At 49.5% G+C, this 14,847-nt stretch overlaps 1 protein-coding gene and 1 long non-coding RNA gene across 7 annotated transcripts in view; one reads left to right on the forward strand and one right to left on the reverse strand.

The window, feature by feature from the left end:
• Window positions 1-14,847, forward strand: part of SNX31 (sorting nexin 31) — an 80,743-nt gene that overhangs the window by 52,565 nt on the left and 13,331 nt on the right. For 4 of the 5 annotated variants that reach the window (XM_075920272.1, XM_075920270.1, XM_075920269.1 and 1 more), the window contains 4 exons: window positions 5,689-5,758; window positions 10,986-11,078; window positions 12,361-12,564; window positions 13,702-13,809. In XM_075920272.1, coding sequence (XP_075776387.1) covers window positions 5,689-5,758; window positions 10,986-11,078; window positions 12,361-12,564; window positions 13,702-13,809 — 475 coding nt within the window. Of the gene's footprint in view, window positions 1-3,157; window positions 3,364-5,688; window positions 5,759-10,985; window positions 11,079-12,360; window positions 12,565-13,701; window positions 13,810-14,847 lie in introns of all 5 variants that reach the window. The other variant, XM_075920271.1, reaches the window with a different exon arrangement.
• On the reverse strand, window positions 1,214-14,501 carry LOC142826977 (uncharacterized). Of its 2 annotated transcripts, none has more exons than XR_012901289.1 (2): window positions 14,443-14,501; window positions 1,214-2,082 (listed from the first exon to the last, which is right to left on the reverse strand). It is a non-coding gene; the product is annotated as an uncharacterized LOC142826977 (long non-coding RNA). The 2 variants fall into 2 exon arrangements; XR_012901288.1 differs by lacking the exon at window positions 14,443-14,501 and adding an exon at window positions 4,697-5,682.

A 14,847-nucleotide genomic window follows, 5' to 3' on the forward strand; every position in this document is an offset into this window, starting at 1 on the left:
CCGCCAGTTCCTCTTCACCGCCTCAGACTGCAGATGCTTGGAACCATGCTCCTTACCTCACTCATTGAATTAGACTCCTTCTGGTTCCCCCTTGTACATACAATCCTATTTCCTACTTTTCCTCTGTTTTTTCTCATTTTTTTTTTTAAAAAGAGACAGAACTAAGAACAGAAACTGCATAATGCTCTTAGCTCCCGCCTCTCAGCTGTTCTCCCGTCAACTCCGTTGTACATAATTGCGTTCACCTTTTAAAAAAAAAAAAAAAGTAAAAAGAGAAAAGGAACAAAGACAACAGAACAGAGACATTATCGCCAAGTTAGCAACATTTGAACAACTAGCTGTCTCTCTGCTACTTTAAAAAAAAAAAAAAACTGCCTCAGGCTGCTGGCAAAATGTCTGTGGCCGGCTTTAAAAAATGCGGCTCCTGCCGGGAGGCAATGCCAGCCTCTGAGGGCCATTCGGAGTGCATCCGTTGCCTGGGGGAATCTCACATCCCCCAGAAGTGTACCCATTGTACAAGACTCACCTTCAGGGCTAAAAAAGATAGAGAGGTGCCTTTGCATGCTCCTCTTTGACAAAGCCCTGCAACCACAACAAGCTGACTCTGTTTAGCAGCCACACAAATGCCGGGCTTCCTCCCCCGCTTCGGGACTCCAAAAGAAGGCAAGGCTGTCCCCAGTGAGATCCCTGCCAGCTGCCTTTAATGGCAGGGAAAACCAGGCAGACACAACCGGGACGTCTGGCAATGTAAAGCCACGTCCCCCTGCCTCAGCGGCTCCGAAGCCTAAGCGTCCACGGGAGGCTTCCCAAACGCCGGCTTCCCAGACAGCACCCGCTCAGCTGCTTCCCTTCACTCTGGCGCAGAGCGCTGAGATGGCTCCGAGAGCCTCAGTCACATGCCTCAGACTGATGGGTCATATGGCCCCCACAACGTACGTGGTGAAATACGCCAGACTACATCTGCGCGCCCTTCAGTACTGGCTGACTCTCGTATACGACCACACCAGATACGATCTCCACAGGCCAGTAACGCCGCCACCTGGCATTCTCCAATCACTCCTGCCATGCAAACTTGCTGTCAGGTATACCTTTCCATTGGCAGGAGCCACTCCACCAAATCACAACGGATGTCTCCCTACTAGGCTGGGGGGCTCACATGGGCTCCCTCTCAGTCCAAGGCCAATGGTCCCCAGAAGAAGCACGGCTCCACATAAACCTTCTAGAGCTACGTGCCATTTTCAACGCATGCAAATCCTTCCTCATCTACATTCAAAACACCATGGTGAGAATACTCACGGACAACATCACAGCCATGTATTACGTGAATCGCCAAGGCGGCACTTGCTCCCGTTCCCTATGCACGGAAGCCATCCGCTTTTGGAACTGGTGCATTTGCCATGGAATAACACCTACGGCATCCTACTTACCTGGCACCACAAACGTAATGGCAGATTTCCTGAGCAGACACTTCCATGTGAAGCACGAATGGGAAATGCACGATGGCGTCCTACGCGAGATCTTCCAACATTGGGGTACTCCCCAAGTGGACCTCTTTGCAACTCCCGCAAATACAGAATGCCGCAAGTACTGCACCAGGGCGAGCTTAGGCTGCGCATCCCTGGGAGACGCCTTCCCTACGACTTGGCGCGGACCCCTCCTCTATGCATTCTCCCCCATACCTCTGATTCCCAAAGTCCTTCAGAAGCTGAAGGCGGACAGGGCAACACTAATCCTCATAGCCCCGGGCTGGCCTCACCAGCACTGGTTTCCCTTCCTCCACTGTCTCTCTGCGCAGACACCGATCTGCCTTCCACTTCTCCACAATCTCCTCACGCAACACCGAGGACGCCTGAAAGGCCCCCAGATACAAATGATGAACCTAACAGCATGGTTCTTAACGGGCTGACTCCATTCGAATCCCTCTGCTCCGTTCCAGTCCAGCACGTCCTAGTACACAGTAGACGACAAACCATGAGAAAAACTTACCTTCACAAGTGGCACAGATTCTCCACCTGGTGTATCTCGAACGACCACGCTCCGACACGTCCGTTGATCACCTCTGTCCTGGACTACGCATTGCACCTAAAGGACAAAGGCCTCGTGTTAGCCTCCATCGGGGTGCACCTTGCAGCAATATCAGCATTCATATCACTGATAGATGGCATTTCTGTCTTCGCCCATCCTACTACTAAGAGATTTCTCAAGGGCCTTACCAACATGGCCCCACCGCACGACCCAGTCCTACCGGTGTGGAGCCTGGATGTAGTCCTCGACGCCCTAATGAGGCCACCATTTGAGCCTCCTGAGACTGTATCCTTGCATTTCCTCACTTTGAAAACCGTTTTCCTGCTTGCCATAACGTCGGCACACAGAGTGAGCGAGCTTTCCGCCATGATGGCCATGCCACCATATACAATTTTCTGTAAGGATGGAGTAGTCTTGAGACTACACCCAAGATTCATACCGAAAATCGTCTCACGTTTCCATGTCAATGAACCAGTGATCATGCCAACCTTTTTCCTGAAGCCCCATGCCTCACCACGAGAAGTGGCCCTACACTACTGCTTGGACACCCGCAGGGCCTTAGCATTCTGCATAGATCGCACTAAACCTTTCAGGCGTACGGACCACTTATTTGTCTCCTTGGCACAGAGGTCAAAGGGTCAATGCCTATCTTCCCAGAGGATTTCCAATCTCATAACCTCATGCATAATGCAATCGTACGCAGTGAAAGGCTTACCCCTTCCATCCCAACCACACGCCCACTCCACTAGAGCCATGGCCACATCTACAGCATTTCATAGAGGGGTATCTCTGAAGGACATCTGCAGGACGGTGACCTGGCCCTCACATGAGACCTTCACCAAACACTATTCCATTTTTCTTATCACTCGTTCAGATGGAGCAGGGGCGACTGCGGTGCTCTCCACAGCAGATAAATAGGGACTCCTTGCCCTCCTTCCATTCTGGCGACTTCTGCTACGCAGTCACCCATAGTGGAGCACCTGCGGGGACATCCCCGAAGAAGAAAGCGAAGCTACTCACCTTCAGTGCAGCCACTGTTATTCTTCGAGGTGGTGTCCTCGCGGGTGCTCCACTACCCACCCTCCTCCGCGCTTCGGAGTCCCCTCTCTCTCTCTGCTCTTGTCTCTTACAGACTCCGAGGTGGTCTCGAGGATCTGGTGGTGGGCCAGACCGCGCAAGACAGAAGAGTGCGAAAGCCACAAGCCCGCGTCACATACGCAGTCCGGCCGAACACTGCTCATCACAAGCTTCCGTCTGCTGCACTGGGGCAAGCCTAGCACCCATAGTGGAGCACCCGCGGGGACACCACCTCAAAGAACAACAGTTACTGCACCAAAGGTGAGTAACTTCATTTTACTTTTGCTGACTTCTTGATCAGCCTGCTGTTACCCAATAATTACTTATGCTTTTATTTTGTAAACCAGCTTTGGAGGGTTTGGGTAAATTACTTCACTGCTCAATTATTAAGTTAAAGGTGGCATGCCTCAATTTCCCTTTTAGCAAATTTAACAAAAGTGTCCATAGCCAACTGTTTTAATTAGCTTGTTTCTTTGCCTGGATTATTTACACATTGCTTAGGAAAGAGGCTGCACAAAAACAAGGAGTCCTTTTATAGCAGGTTTTCTTCTCTCACATTACAATAATTGCTTAATTCCTTCCACACTCCCAGGGAGTCAACTTCTCACCTTCTCATACCCTTAATCACTTGCGTGGTCCCTCAAATGAAAACTTTCCAATGTCTGTACTACTGTTTTTCTTATTCTTTCTACTATGCCCACACAGGGCCCCAAACCTCTTACCCCCTTTCACATGCTTATTTCTTTCTTATGGTCTGTACCTGAACCTGCTTTTCTGCTAGATGGCTCCTTTCCAGGGACATAGGTTTTGTCCTTTACTAATTTAGTAAGAAGGGTGAGCTCCTTGATTAGGCATCATACCTTCTGATTCCTTTACATGGGTAAATCCAACTGTTCAGTTTTGCAGTCAGCTAATTGTTTTTTAAACTCCTCAGTACAGGGTTTTTCATAGCAGCCAGACTGCAGCAGTATTTTTTTGAGTGAGATTAAGGGTTTGTAAACGTTTGCCAATTTGCTTTCAAGGTCTGCATAATATAAACAAGTTAAAATATTGCCAGACCATGGGCCATGCCTAAACTTTGGCAATACTTGCTTTAAAAACATTGTTTATTCCTTCTCCTCTTCACATACACTGCGGAATGTGCTTAGGAATAGTCATCCAGCCTGTCGCACCCCCTTATCCTCCTTATGCACTTCCAATGCCTCCAGCACCTTTTGGATACCAGCGGGACTGACCCCATCACCTAGCTCCCCCTCAAACCGCATGGCAGGCATTACATCATACCAGATTTGAGCAACCGCACCCCAGGCTGATGTGCAAGGCCAGCCTGGAATTTAGCTCTCTACCCTACTCTCTCCCTCGCCCATCTGCTTCCCCTTCTTCCACATGCTGAGCGATTTGTACCAAGAGAACCCTGCTCGCTGTGCCAAATGTTGCCGGCAAGAGTAAATCTCAGGTCCAACACTGGGTTCTCAAAGTACAAAGACATGCTACAGAGGTATCTATCTGTCAAACACAAGCAGTTTATTTTCTGACCGCTATCAGCTGTGCCCCTTAACTAAAAGAACATGATAGGAAGAGTGGCATTTCTTACATCCCTTCTGCTAGACAGGGTACTCTGTTTCGGCTGCAGATGAAGTGAGAGACTGTCTCAGCTTCCGGTACCCAAAGCCTATCGGTGAGGTCCAAATTGCTGTGCTCTGGTGCAGCTTTAAATATTGTGTGTCTACCTTGTTTGGCAGTTTGTAAATTTCCAGGGGTTACTCATCACTTGTTACAGTATGGCTCATCTGCACTGCTTGTCCTTTGACTTTGTTTACATGATCAGTACATTTAGGTAAAGAAGATTATGTTCCTGCCCTTATCTACAATTCATTCTTGCTACAGTGGCGTATGTTCCTAGAGGCTTGTTTCTGCCTCGTCAGTAGTAGGTGAAGGGGGAGGGGGGAAGGGAAGGGGGAATGCAGGCCTCACCACCCCTATACTTCATATGTACAGAGTTCTTCCACAATTGACCCCTAGAGGTTGTCTCAGGCTTCAGTCATGGGGTCATGTAATAATTTTTATCAGAAGGATATTGCAATATGATGCAATTTGAGAACCTCTGGCTTGTGTGTGCTTGGAAATAGTGAAAGCTAAACCACAAAAAGGCACCTAGACTGGAATAAGTGTTTCCACACTGGAAGTTATAGTATGTAACAGCACTGGTCTAGTTCCGCCATTCAATTTCTCCATGTAGATAGGCCCTAAGTTTTAATCACATGCAAGAGAAACATTTGATGGTTTTTTTTTAACACTTGGATTCTACATTCATCGTTTTCCAGGGTACTGCGATAAAAGCAGGTGAGCAATTGAATTTATTCCATGCCGCAGACTATTTGCTACAATGCTGTATAAGAGTAATTTTTTTGCATAATTCACAGATGTGTAATTTCAATGGTGTAACGTAGCTGTCTTGTACTGCTTTGTGAGTAGCGGTATCTTTCTGTTTCTGTTACTTTTTGGTTGTATTCCCAACTGCATGGAAATGGAAATGCTGATTGGTGTGCCTAGAAAAGTAAAGTGGAATATTTTTGCATTTGTCAGGTATATGGATCCCTCTCATGATAAAATGCTAATGAACTGTAGCTCTTCAGTGAACTTACTCTATATGCAGGTAACGAAAGAAGAAAATTCCTGATACTTTTAAAAGTTAATTCCCAAAATGAGTCTCCTATTTTAATAATGTACAAACTATGTTTTACATGGTGCAGGTTATCTGAAGATTAAGTATGAGCAAGAACTTCTGTCATGGTGTATTTTTGTTTAATGGAAAAGATATAACTATGGATGAACTTGTTCTTGACAATTTTTCGTGTACAAATAACACTATCTAATTTCCCTTTTCTGTTTAGTGTAAGTAATTATTCCATGCATAAAGGGAATGTATCTAGACCCTGGTCTGTCTGCTTCTCATGACAATATATGTCTGTGCTATTCTGCTGGTGGTGGTAGGGCTGAGATTGCATTTGCATACTAAACACTTTCACTACTTACCATTTTCTCAAAAAAAGAATTGTCTCTTGGTGATTCGGGGCTGGCTTTAGGGAAACTTGCCTGGGCAAACGTGCATTGTGGCAATTCTGCCCCTCCACTGCTTTCCCTTGCTCCCCCTCCCATTACCCACAGGTCCTGCAGCCTCTCCCTCCATTGCTTCCAACTCCCTTCCATGGCCTTGCACCCTATCCTGTGCCTTGCCTCTTGACCACGGTGCCCCCTGTTGCTTTCCCATTCCTCCTGCTGGAAACTCACTATGGCTGCCTTCCAATAACAGGTTCCCCAGGAAACCCTGGAGCAGAAGCAGAAGAAGCTGTTTGCTATCCCAGGTTAAGGGGAAGTCTCCTTCCGTTTACTGGCCGAACTCCCTCTCTTTACCCATGCCCCTGTATTCTGTGGTCTGGGGTTGCTACTGACTGAAGGCCTATAGCTCCTTCCAACCCCATAGTTTCAGAGGAACTGGAGCAAGCAGAAGCAAGGTTGTGTCTTCCTTTGCCCCGAAGGATGCAGAGAGGAAGAGGAGAAGGAGGTGTCAGCATCTCTCCTCCTCCTAGGAGTGGCCTCTTGTATCTCACACACTTGAATGGCTTGACCAGCCGACAGACAGAGTTTGTTGAGTGTGAGGACGGTCCCTCCAAACAGACAGTCCTTCAAACACAGCTACTTCAAGGGAAGGAAGAACAGTGAGGTGGGTCCCTCAGCCACGCCTCTTCATGCCAGCTTCGTGGGGGGGAGAGAGCCAGGGCTGGCCTCCTCAGCGGAGGGAAAGCATGGCCTGGCCCAGCTTGCCATGTTCCCCACCTTCCCCCATTCTGTGCAGCTCACCAGGTGCAGCAGAGGGGACTCCACCCACCAAGCAGTAACTCCATCTCCCCCGGCCAGCGCCCCCCAGGGAGAAGCGTGCTGCGGCAGGGAGTCACACCTGAAAATAGCACAACTGGGCTGGGGGACGGAGCTGGACACATGAGCACACGCTCCATGAAGTCTCTCTGGCCTCCAGGGTGAAGCCTGGGAACCCCCATGGCAACAGAGTAGAAATCGGCAAACTCCACTTTTGTTACTTCATGTGTCCCCCAGCTGCCAGCCAGTCCCATGCTGGCACTGGGCTCCCAGCCCATAATGGTGCTTTCCAGGTGCAGTGACCCATGAGGGGCACATAGAAGTCCCGAAGCCAGCCATGATACTTAGGCTAATTGTGGCGAAATCCATAGGTGGGACTGGGGAGGGAATAAAGCTGCCTATAGAGCAGTGGCTTTCAAACTATGGGTCATGACCCAGTCCTGAGTCGTGGAATGTCAGGCCCTGGGTCTCATTGCTGTAAGGTGATCAGTGGAGGTGCTAAGGCAGCTTCCTGCCTGTCCTGGCACTGCAGATTGTGCTGCACCCCAGAAGCAGCCAACAGCAAGCCTGGCTTCTGGGGTGGGGGACGGGGAGGGGGAGGGGGGTGAGTGCACAGGTCTCTGTGCACTGCCCCTGCCCTGAGCACTAGCTCTGCACTTCTATTGGATGGGAACCTGCTGCTGGCTGCTTCTGTGCTGCAGCATGGTCTGCGGGGCCAGGAGAGGCAGGAAGTCTGCCTGCGCACCCCCGTTGCACCGCTGACCAGGAGCCGCTCAAGGTAAACACCTTCTGCCTGGGCCCCCAAAGCCCGAGCCCCCGCCCATACCCCAAAGCTCTTATCCTCAGACCTACCCCAGAGCCCACTCCTCTAGTCAAATTATGTTGGGTTGCAGGCGTTAACAATTTTCTTCAACTGGGTCATTAAAAAAAAAAAGCTTGAAAACCACTGCTATAGAGCCGGGGCGAGCAATTATTTTTGATGGGGAGGCCACTCCAAGAATTTGGTTTGTGGCCGAAGGCTGCACTCTTTCATTATATCAATGGAGGAGGTCCAGGGGTCTTGGATGGAGGTTGGGTGCATCAGGGATTGGGGTGTGGGATTTGGGAGGAAATTTGGGTGAAGGAGGGGATTGTGACCTGGGACAATGGAGAGGGGTAAGGTGGGGGTGCAGAGTCTGGGAGGGAAGTGTGACCTGGGGTATGGTGCAGGGGTTTGGATTGTGACCTGGGACAGGATATGGGGTTGCAGAGTCAGGGAGGGATATGGGTACTGGAGACGATTCTAGCCTGGAAGAGGGGTGTAGGAGAAGGGAGTGCAGGGTCTGGGAAGGGGTTGTGACGTGGGGCAGGAGTGAGGAGAGGGTGCAGGTATTTGGGTTGCCAGGGGCAGCAGATGGAGGTGCAAGGTCTGAGAGGGGGTTGTGACTGGAGGAAGAGTATGGGGGGGTGCAGTGCCTGGAAAGATGTATGGGGGCTGGAGCAGGGTTGCAGAAGGTTTGGGGTATATGGGGTAGGAGTGTCTGAGGGGGGCAGAGATTGGGGGAAGGAGAGGCTGGGGTGCCATGGGTAGGCTCAGGCTGGGAGACCTTACCTGGCTCCTAGTCAGTAGCCTAGCAGGTTTTTTAGCCAAGGTTCCTGCCTTTCAGCCCCTGTATGTGCTCAGGGGAGCTGCAGGAGCCATGTTTACTGCTCTGAATTGAATGTTGTAAGCCCAAAAGATAAGGGAAGAGGGGCACTTCACATGCTGCCTGTCCTGCAAATAGGGAGCTGCTATTAGCCAAAATTGGCCAACGGGAGCTACTGGGGGGCAGGGGCAGCATGAGAAGCCTCTCACCCCCTCTCCAGGCTCTCAGCTTTCACAAACACACATGTGGCCCTGCACCCGGCTTTCTGGAGTGCCAAGCGCGGGAGTGAGGCAGTCAGGGACCCAGCTGAGGCTCTTGCGGGCCGGATCCGGCAGCTTGGCAGGCTGGATCCAGCCCACAGATCATCTTTTTGCCCAGCCCTGCTATCGAGAGTCCCTTGTGGTATCTTGCACAAGAAGCCTTTTTGTGCCTCTTGCTTCTCCCCACCAGGTCAGCACTCCCAGAGCTGGAGGGGGGCACACCCAACACCAGCTTTGCTCTGGTGGCCAGCTCTGGAAGCCGCTGATAAGTGGAAGTGTTGATTCTGCCCCAAGCAGGCAGCCTACCCCGCAGGGGCAGTGCCGGACACCAGACAGAGCAGGGGAAGATGGGAAGCATGGGGCAGGTGCCGCAGTACCAGTAACTGAGAGCACAAGGCAACAAGTAGGATTCTGAGCCCCTTTACCAGGGCACCCCAGTGACCGTGGCACCCTAGGTGGGCCCTTAGGTTGCCCATATCTAAGGCCAGCTCTGTAGGGATTAAAATGTCTCTCAGAAGTCTCTGCCCAGAGGCTACTTATTTTGGAAGATTTTCATAAAACTCCACTAGGCTCTTTCTCATTAATCTAAAGCAGGGCTGGGCAAAATGCCCTCTGTGGCTGGATCCAGCCGCCAAGCTATCAGATCTGGCCCAGGGATACAGCAGGGAGTCTCAGGCAGACTCTGCCCCCAATGCTGCTGAGGAAAAGCGGCCGTTGCAGGGCTCTGTTGGAACAGTTGAGAATCCGAGGGAGGGAGGAGAGGCTTCATGTGCTGCCCCTGCACCTAGCACATTCCCATTGGCTGGCTTCCGGCCCATGGGAGCTGCCTGTTAGCAACAGGCAGCTTGCAAAGCACCTTCCTCCCTCCCCTCGGGCTTGTAGCTGTTCAAAAACCACATGGCCCCTGCAGCCTGTGTGAGGACAGGACAGGCAGGGAGGCTGCTTGAGAAGGCTGCTGGCTGGGAGTCAAGCAGTTGAATCTCCCAGCCACGGGATGCCTTTGGCATCCCAACACTTTGCCCCCTTAATCCACATAACCCAAACCCTCTGTTTCCCCCTCCTGCACCCATACCCCCTTCTAGATCCTGTACCTCAATCCTCTGTCCCAGGTCACAACCCAAACTCTCTGCCCTCATATTCCCTCCCAGATCCTGCACCTCAATCTCCTGCCCAATGTCACAACTCAAATCCTCTGCCCCCCTCCTGCATCAATATCCCCTCCCAGATCCTGCACCCCAATCCTCTGCCCCGGGTCACAACCCAAACTTCTGCACCCTCTCCTGCACCACAGCCCCCTGCCCCAAGTCACAATCCCCTTGTGCCCAAGATCACAACCCAACCCCCTTCACTCTGGTCCCCTAACCTAGGTCACAACTGCCTCCTTCACCTAAACTACCTCCCAGATCCTACACCCTCTCCTGTACCCCAACCCCTTACTGCAAGATCACTTCTGCACACAACCTCCGTCCTAGACCCCACACCTCCTCCATTAATATGGAAGAGTGTGGCCCTTGACCACTTTCCAAATTCTTGGAGTGGCCCCCCCATTAAAAATTATTGCCCACCCCTGATCTAAAGGTATAAAAATATCCATAATAACTGTAACGCTCCTCCTTTCGCAACGGAGAACTTGATTCAAAAGGCTTTAAACCTGTGCATAGTCTCTGTTGGCAAATTTCATGATTGTAATTCATCCTCAGAGCACACCATCTGCAATAGCATTGATGGAAGCTGTAGTGTAGACATGGATCCAATGACCTTACCACTATATCATGCTGTGAGATCTTTCCTTCCCATGGTTAATTAGTGCTTCTGCTTGCTCATTTGATTTTTACAATGGGTAGTTGTGACCCCATCATTCCATATAGTGTTATGTTTTCTCTGTGCACTGGAATAATGTTGTGACAGAATAAGAATAGGATGCCGCTTTTCATAGTCAGAGGTTGGGGCTTGCAGATATGTTGAGCAACACTGAGCATTGGAAACTTCTTTGGTGCAGGGACTGAGGGTTGAGTAGACTAAACATTTTGTGTTCCATTGTTCATCTTCATCCCTGTCCCTCCCTAAAGAGCAGATGGATATGCTATTTTTTAGTTAAAATTGTCTAACTTTTCTAAATAAGGCTCTGCAGGAAATTGAAAAGAATTGGGTCAAACCCACAGATGGACAGATGCAGAAACTGAAATTGCTACAAAAAGCAGCAAACAAAATGAAGGTAATCTGCTCTTTTTAAAGTGATATAAACCTACTGAGAGAGTATATTTCCGGATGGAGGCCCTCCAGGCTGCAGCCTCATATGTTAAATGGGGGATTCCTCTGAAAAGTGACTGTAAAAATAGAATCATAAAGTTCCATATACACTCTCTCTTGCTCTGACTTTCAGACCCATTTTACAGATAGGGAAAGTGAGTGAGAAGATACCAGATGATTAGAGATGAATAATGGATTTTTTTTTTATTCACTGTAGTGCCAAAAAATGAAGAGAAAATTCTGGGTTACACATATAATGTCTTCAAAATAAAATGTTTCACTTATGAGCATTATTAAACACTGGAATAAGTTGCCTAGGGAGGTTGTAGAATCTCTATTTCTGGAGATATTTAAGATCAGGTTGGTTAGACATCTATTTGGGATGGTTTAGATGGTACTGGGTCCTGCCATGAGGGCAGGGGACTGGACTCGATGACCTCTTGAGGTCCCTTCCAGTCCTAGTATTCTATGATTAAACACTTTTAATGTTTAATAAAAGTGAAGGAAATTTCTAAACATGAAGTCCTGAAGCAAAACAAATCAGTTTAATTTTTAAAAAGTCAGAATAAAACATTTCCATTGTTTCAGATTTTGGGAGAGGGGCAGAGGGGTTTGACGGAAACAATCTGGTGAATTTTACACCTGGTAGCTATTAAAAGCCATTTTGGAAATTTTAATAGACCAAAGTCCAGTCTTCAGCACAGTGGGCCAAAGGTAGTCTCCCTACCTGCCCTGGCTTCATACAGCTTCTGGGAGCAGCCAGCATGTCCAGCTCCTAGGCACAGGGGGTCTTTGCGTGCTGCCACCACTCCAGGTGCCAACTTTGCAGCCCCCATTGATTGGCTGGGAACCGCAGCCACTGGAAGCTGTGGGGACAGTGCCAGCACACCTCACCCTCTCCTGCATTCCAACCTCCTGTCCTAACCCTGAACCCCCAGGGCACCCAAACTGCCTCTCAGAACCTGCACCTCACATCCCATCCTGTACCTGAACCCTCTGCACCAGCATCAGCCTGGAGCACCCTCTCACCCTCCAGACCCCTCAGTCCCATGCCCCAACCCAGTGAAAGTGAGTGGGGGGGAGAGCAAGCGCCAAAGGATTGGGGATTGGGTGAGCAGGGTGTGGGGCCTCAGAGAAAGTCAGTGTAGGGCATAGCCTTGAGTCATGGCAAGCTAACCCTACATGGTACAGAAGATCACGTGGGACACTACTTTACATCACTGTCCAATTCTGTGTTTCTGATGCAGTTTCTAGAGCTGGTTCAAGAAGTGCAGCACTATGGCTATATACAGCTTGATCCCTGCACCTGTGACTACCCAGAAGTAGGTTGTTCTGCTGCTGTTCATATAGGAAATAATGAGATTAGCTGCTGCATAAAGCTGCCTAGTAACCAGACCAAACAGGCCAGTTTCAAGATCAGCAGGGTGAGATGCTGGCAGGTTACTTTTCTAGTAAGTACCTTGTTGACATTGCACGTCTCAAAATATTTCAGTATAATTCAAAATGGGGTCTTTTTGGGTCTAAGTCAACCTTTTGTTTCTAGGCTGTAAGTTCTATGGGCCTGTGGGGCCTATGGGAGCATGGGGGCCTACCTCCACCAATGTTCAGGGTCAGTCCTGTCCTCCAGCCCCACATGCTGCCCCTGGCCTGTCCCTGTGCCCTGTGCATTGGCTGGCTGCTGCTCCCTGCCCCCCTCCCTCAGCCAGGACCACAAGCCCTCTGCATGGAAAAGCCCTGAACCTCCCTCCTCACTGCTTGCCAGGAGGTGCCCCCAGGTAGCCATAGCTGAGCCATGCTGACCCAACCTGCTCTGGGGAACAGCTTCAGCATCTCTTGATTCAAAGACGCTTTTGATATGCCCCATAGCTTATTTGCTACTCCACTGCCTCATCTACCCTGGAACCTGCATTGGGCATATCAGAAGTGTCTTTGAATCGAGAGACGTTTTTCAGCAAAGCTACAGAGGCCAGGACTCCGGTGCCTTTTTAAATCACCTGGGCCCCTGGACAACTGCACTCTTTATTTCTCCCCCCCCCCCACCCACACATTGGTGGGCCAGGTGGGCAGGGAAAGGGAGGCCTCTTCCCTGGAGCTTGTTGCTACCGATGAGAGAGGGCTGGGGGGAAGCCTCCTCTGGCCACAGCCACAAGGTAGCCTGTCTGCACCCCAAAAACTTCATCCCCACCCCATCCCAGAGCCTACCCACCCATCCCCCAGCCAGAGCCCTCACCCCCCCTGCATCCCGATGCTGTACCCCAGCCCTGAGCCCTCTCCTGCACCCTGAGCCTCTCATCCCAGATCCCAGCCTGCAGCTCTCAATTCCACATGGGCTTACAAGGCATTTGGGGGGGAGAGGGGGAGGCATGGACCCATTCTTGGCATTGCCAAATATTATATAAATCTACTGCCCCTGCTTAGTGGAGATTTCACCCTTCACAGGGGGCCTCTTCCAGTACAAATCGCCATCTGCTTCAATTGCACTTTTGTCCAATAAGCCGCATAAACTGAACCTGTCTGAATGGAGAGTCCAGCCCTGATTCTGAGTTAATACCCTTTCATGGCTGTTTCTTTTCTCTCTTGCTTTTCAGGGCGCGATTACACGGCCAAAAGACCAGGGATATGAGCAGACCCTAGAACTCCGGTTCGAGTACAAAGATTCAGACTCATGGAGATGGATCGTCTTTTACACAAAACAGGTTAGCTTCCAGGCAGGAAAGGAGAAGGCCTGTGGAGAAATGTGGGCTGCTAGCCAAAGGAACTGGAATTTACTCTTCTGTAACTGGACAACAGCTGTGCCGGTGCCAGTTCAGTCTAAGACCAGACTTACATGGGACCTCAAAGAGGGGATTGATTTTTGGCAAGAGAGATTGCCCTGAACTGGGCTGCAAGTCTGATATTTACTAAGCCCCTGAAATTCACAAAATTTAATGTGGTGGAAATGATTAATGACTAGACCCTATCTCCGTCTGGTAGATGACGCACATGAATATTTACATGCAAGTACATATTAAACAAAAAAACAAGAACATGGTTGATATAAATCTGTATAGCCTACTGTAAATAATAATAATCCCTGTTTCCACAGTACCTCAATAGTGTTCCACCACCACACCATCAGGTTTCTGGTTACTGTTCAAAAAGTAGCCATTTTACAGTTATGTACTGTAGCACTCCGAGCTAGATATGAAAGAACCCAGATTTTAGTGGAGGGGTTGAATCTTGGTACAGATCCATCCCTAGTACTTGGCTTTTTTAAAACAAGCAAACATGGGGCATGTGGGGTGTTCTTCAGATAAGCTGTTTCTCTTTCTTCCCCTTTTCTCACCTACCTTACACTCCCTGTTATATGCAGGATCCAGGGAAGTCAGCTGAGGTCACTCAATTAGGGTACACAGCAAAAAATGGGATGGCCAATCTCCAGCCCTGGTGATTATTCCAATATTTATAGTCACCAAACCAGCACAAACCAGTTTCTGTATTATCTTATTAGTCACTCTGCAGTCCAAACCATGCAGTGCCCTTAAAATACCCAGCCCCAGGCCAACACCCACACACCCCAGTTAAACAAATTTCTAACAATCCCAAAGGATCAGACACATTGCCTTCCAGGTCAATGCATATTTCAGACCTTGTTCCAAACACACACTTATAGCCAATTCTTATCAACTCAACTAAAATGTATTACTAAAGAAAAAAGAGAGAGCATTGGTTAAAAGATCAGTGTACATACAGAC

This window comes from Pelodiscus sinensis, chromosome 2 (assembly GCF_049634645.1).
Source record: "Pelodiscus sinensis isolate JC-2024 chromosome 2, ASM4963464v1, whole genome shotgun sequence".
Classification (NCBI taxonomy): domain Eukaryota; kingdom Metazoa; phylum Chordata; order Testudines; family Trionychidae; genus Pelodiscus; species Pelodiscus sinensis.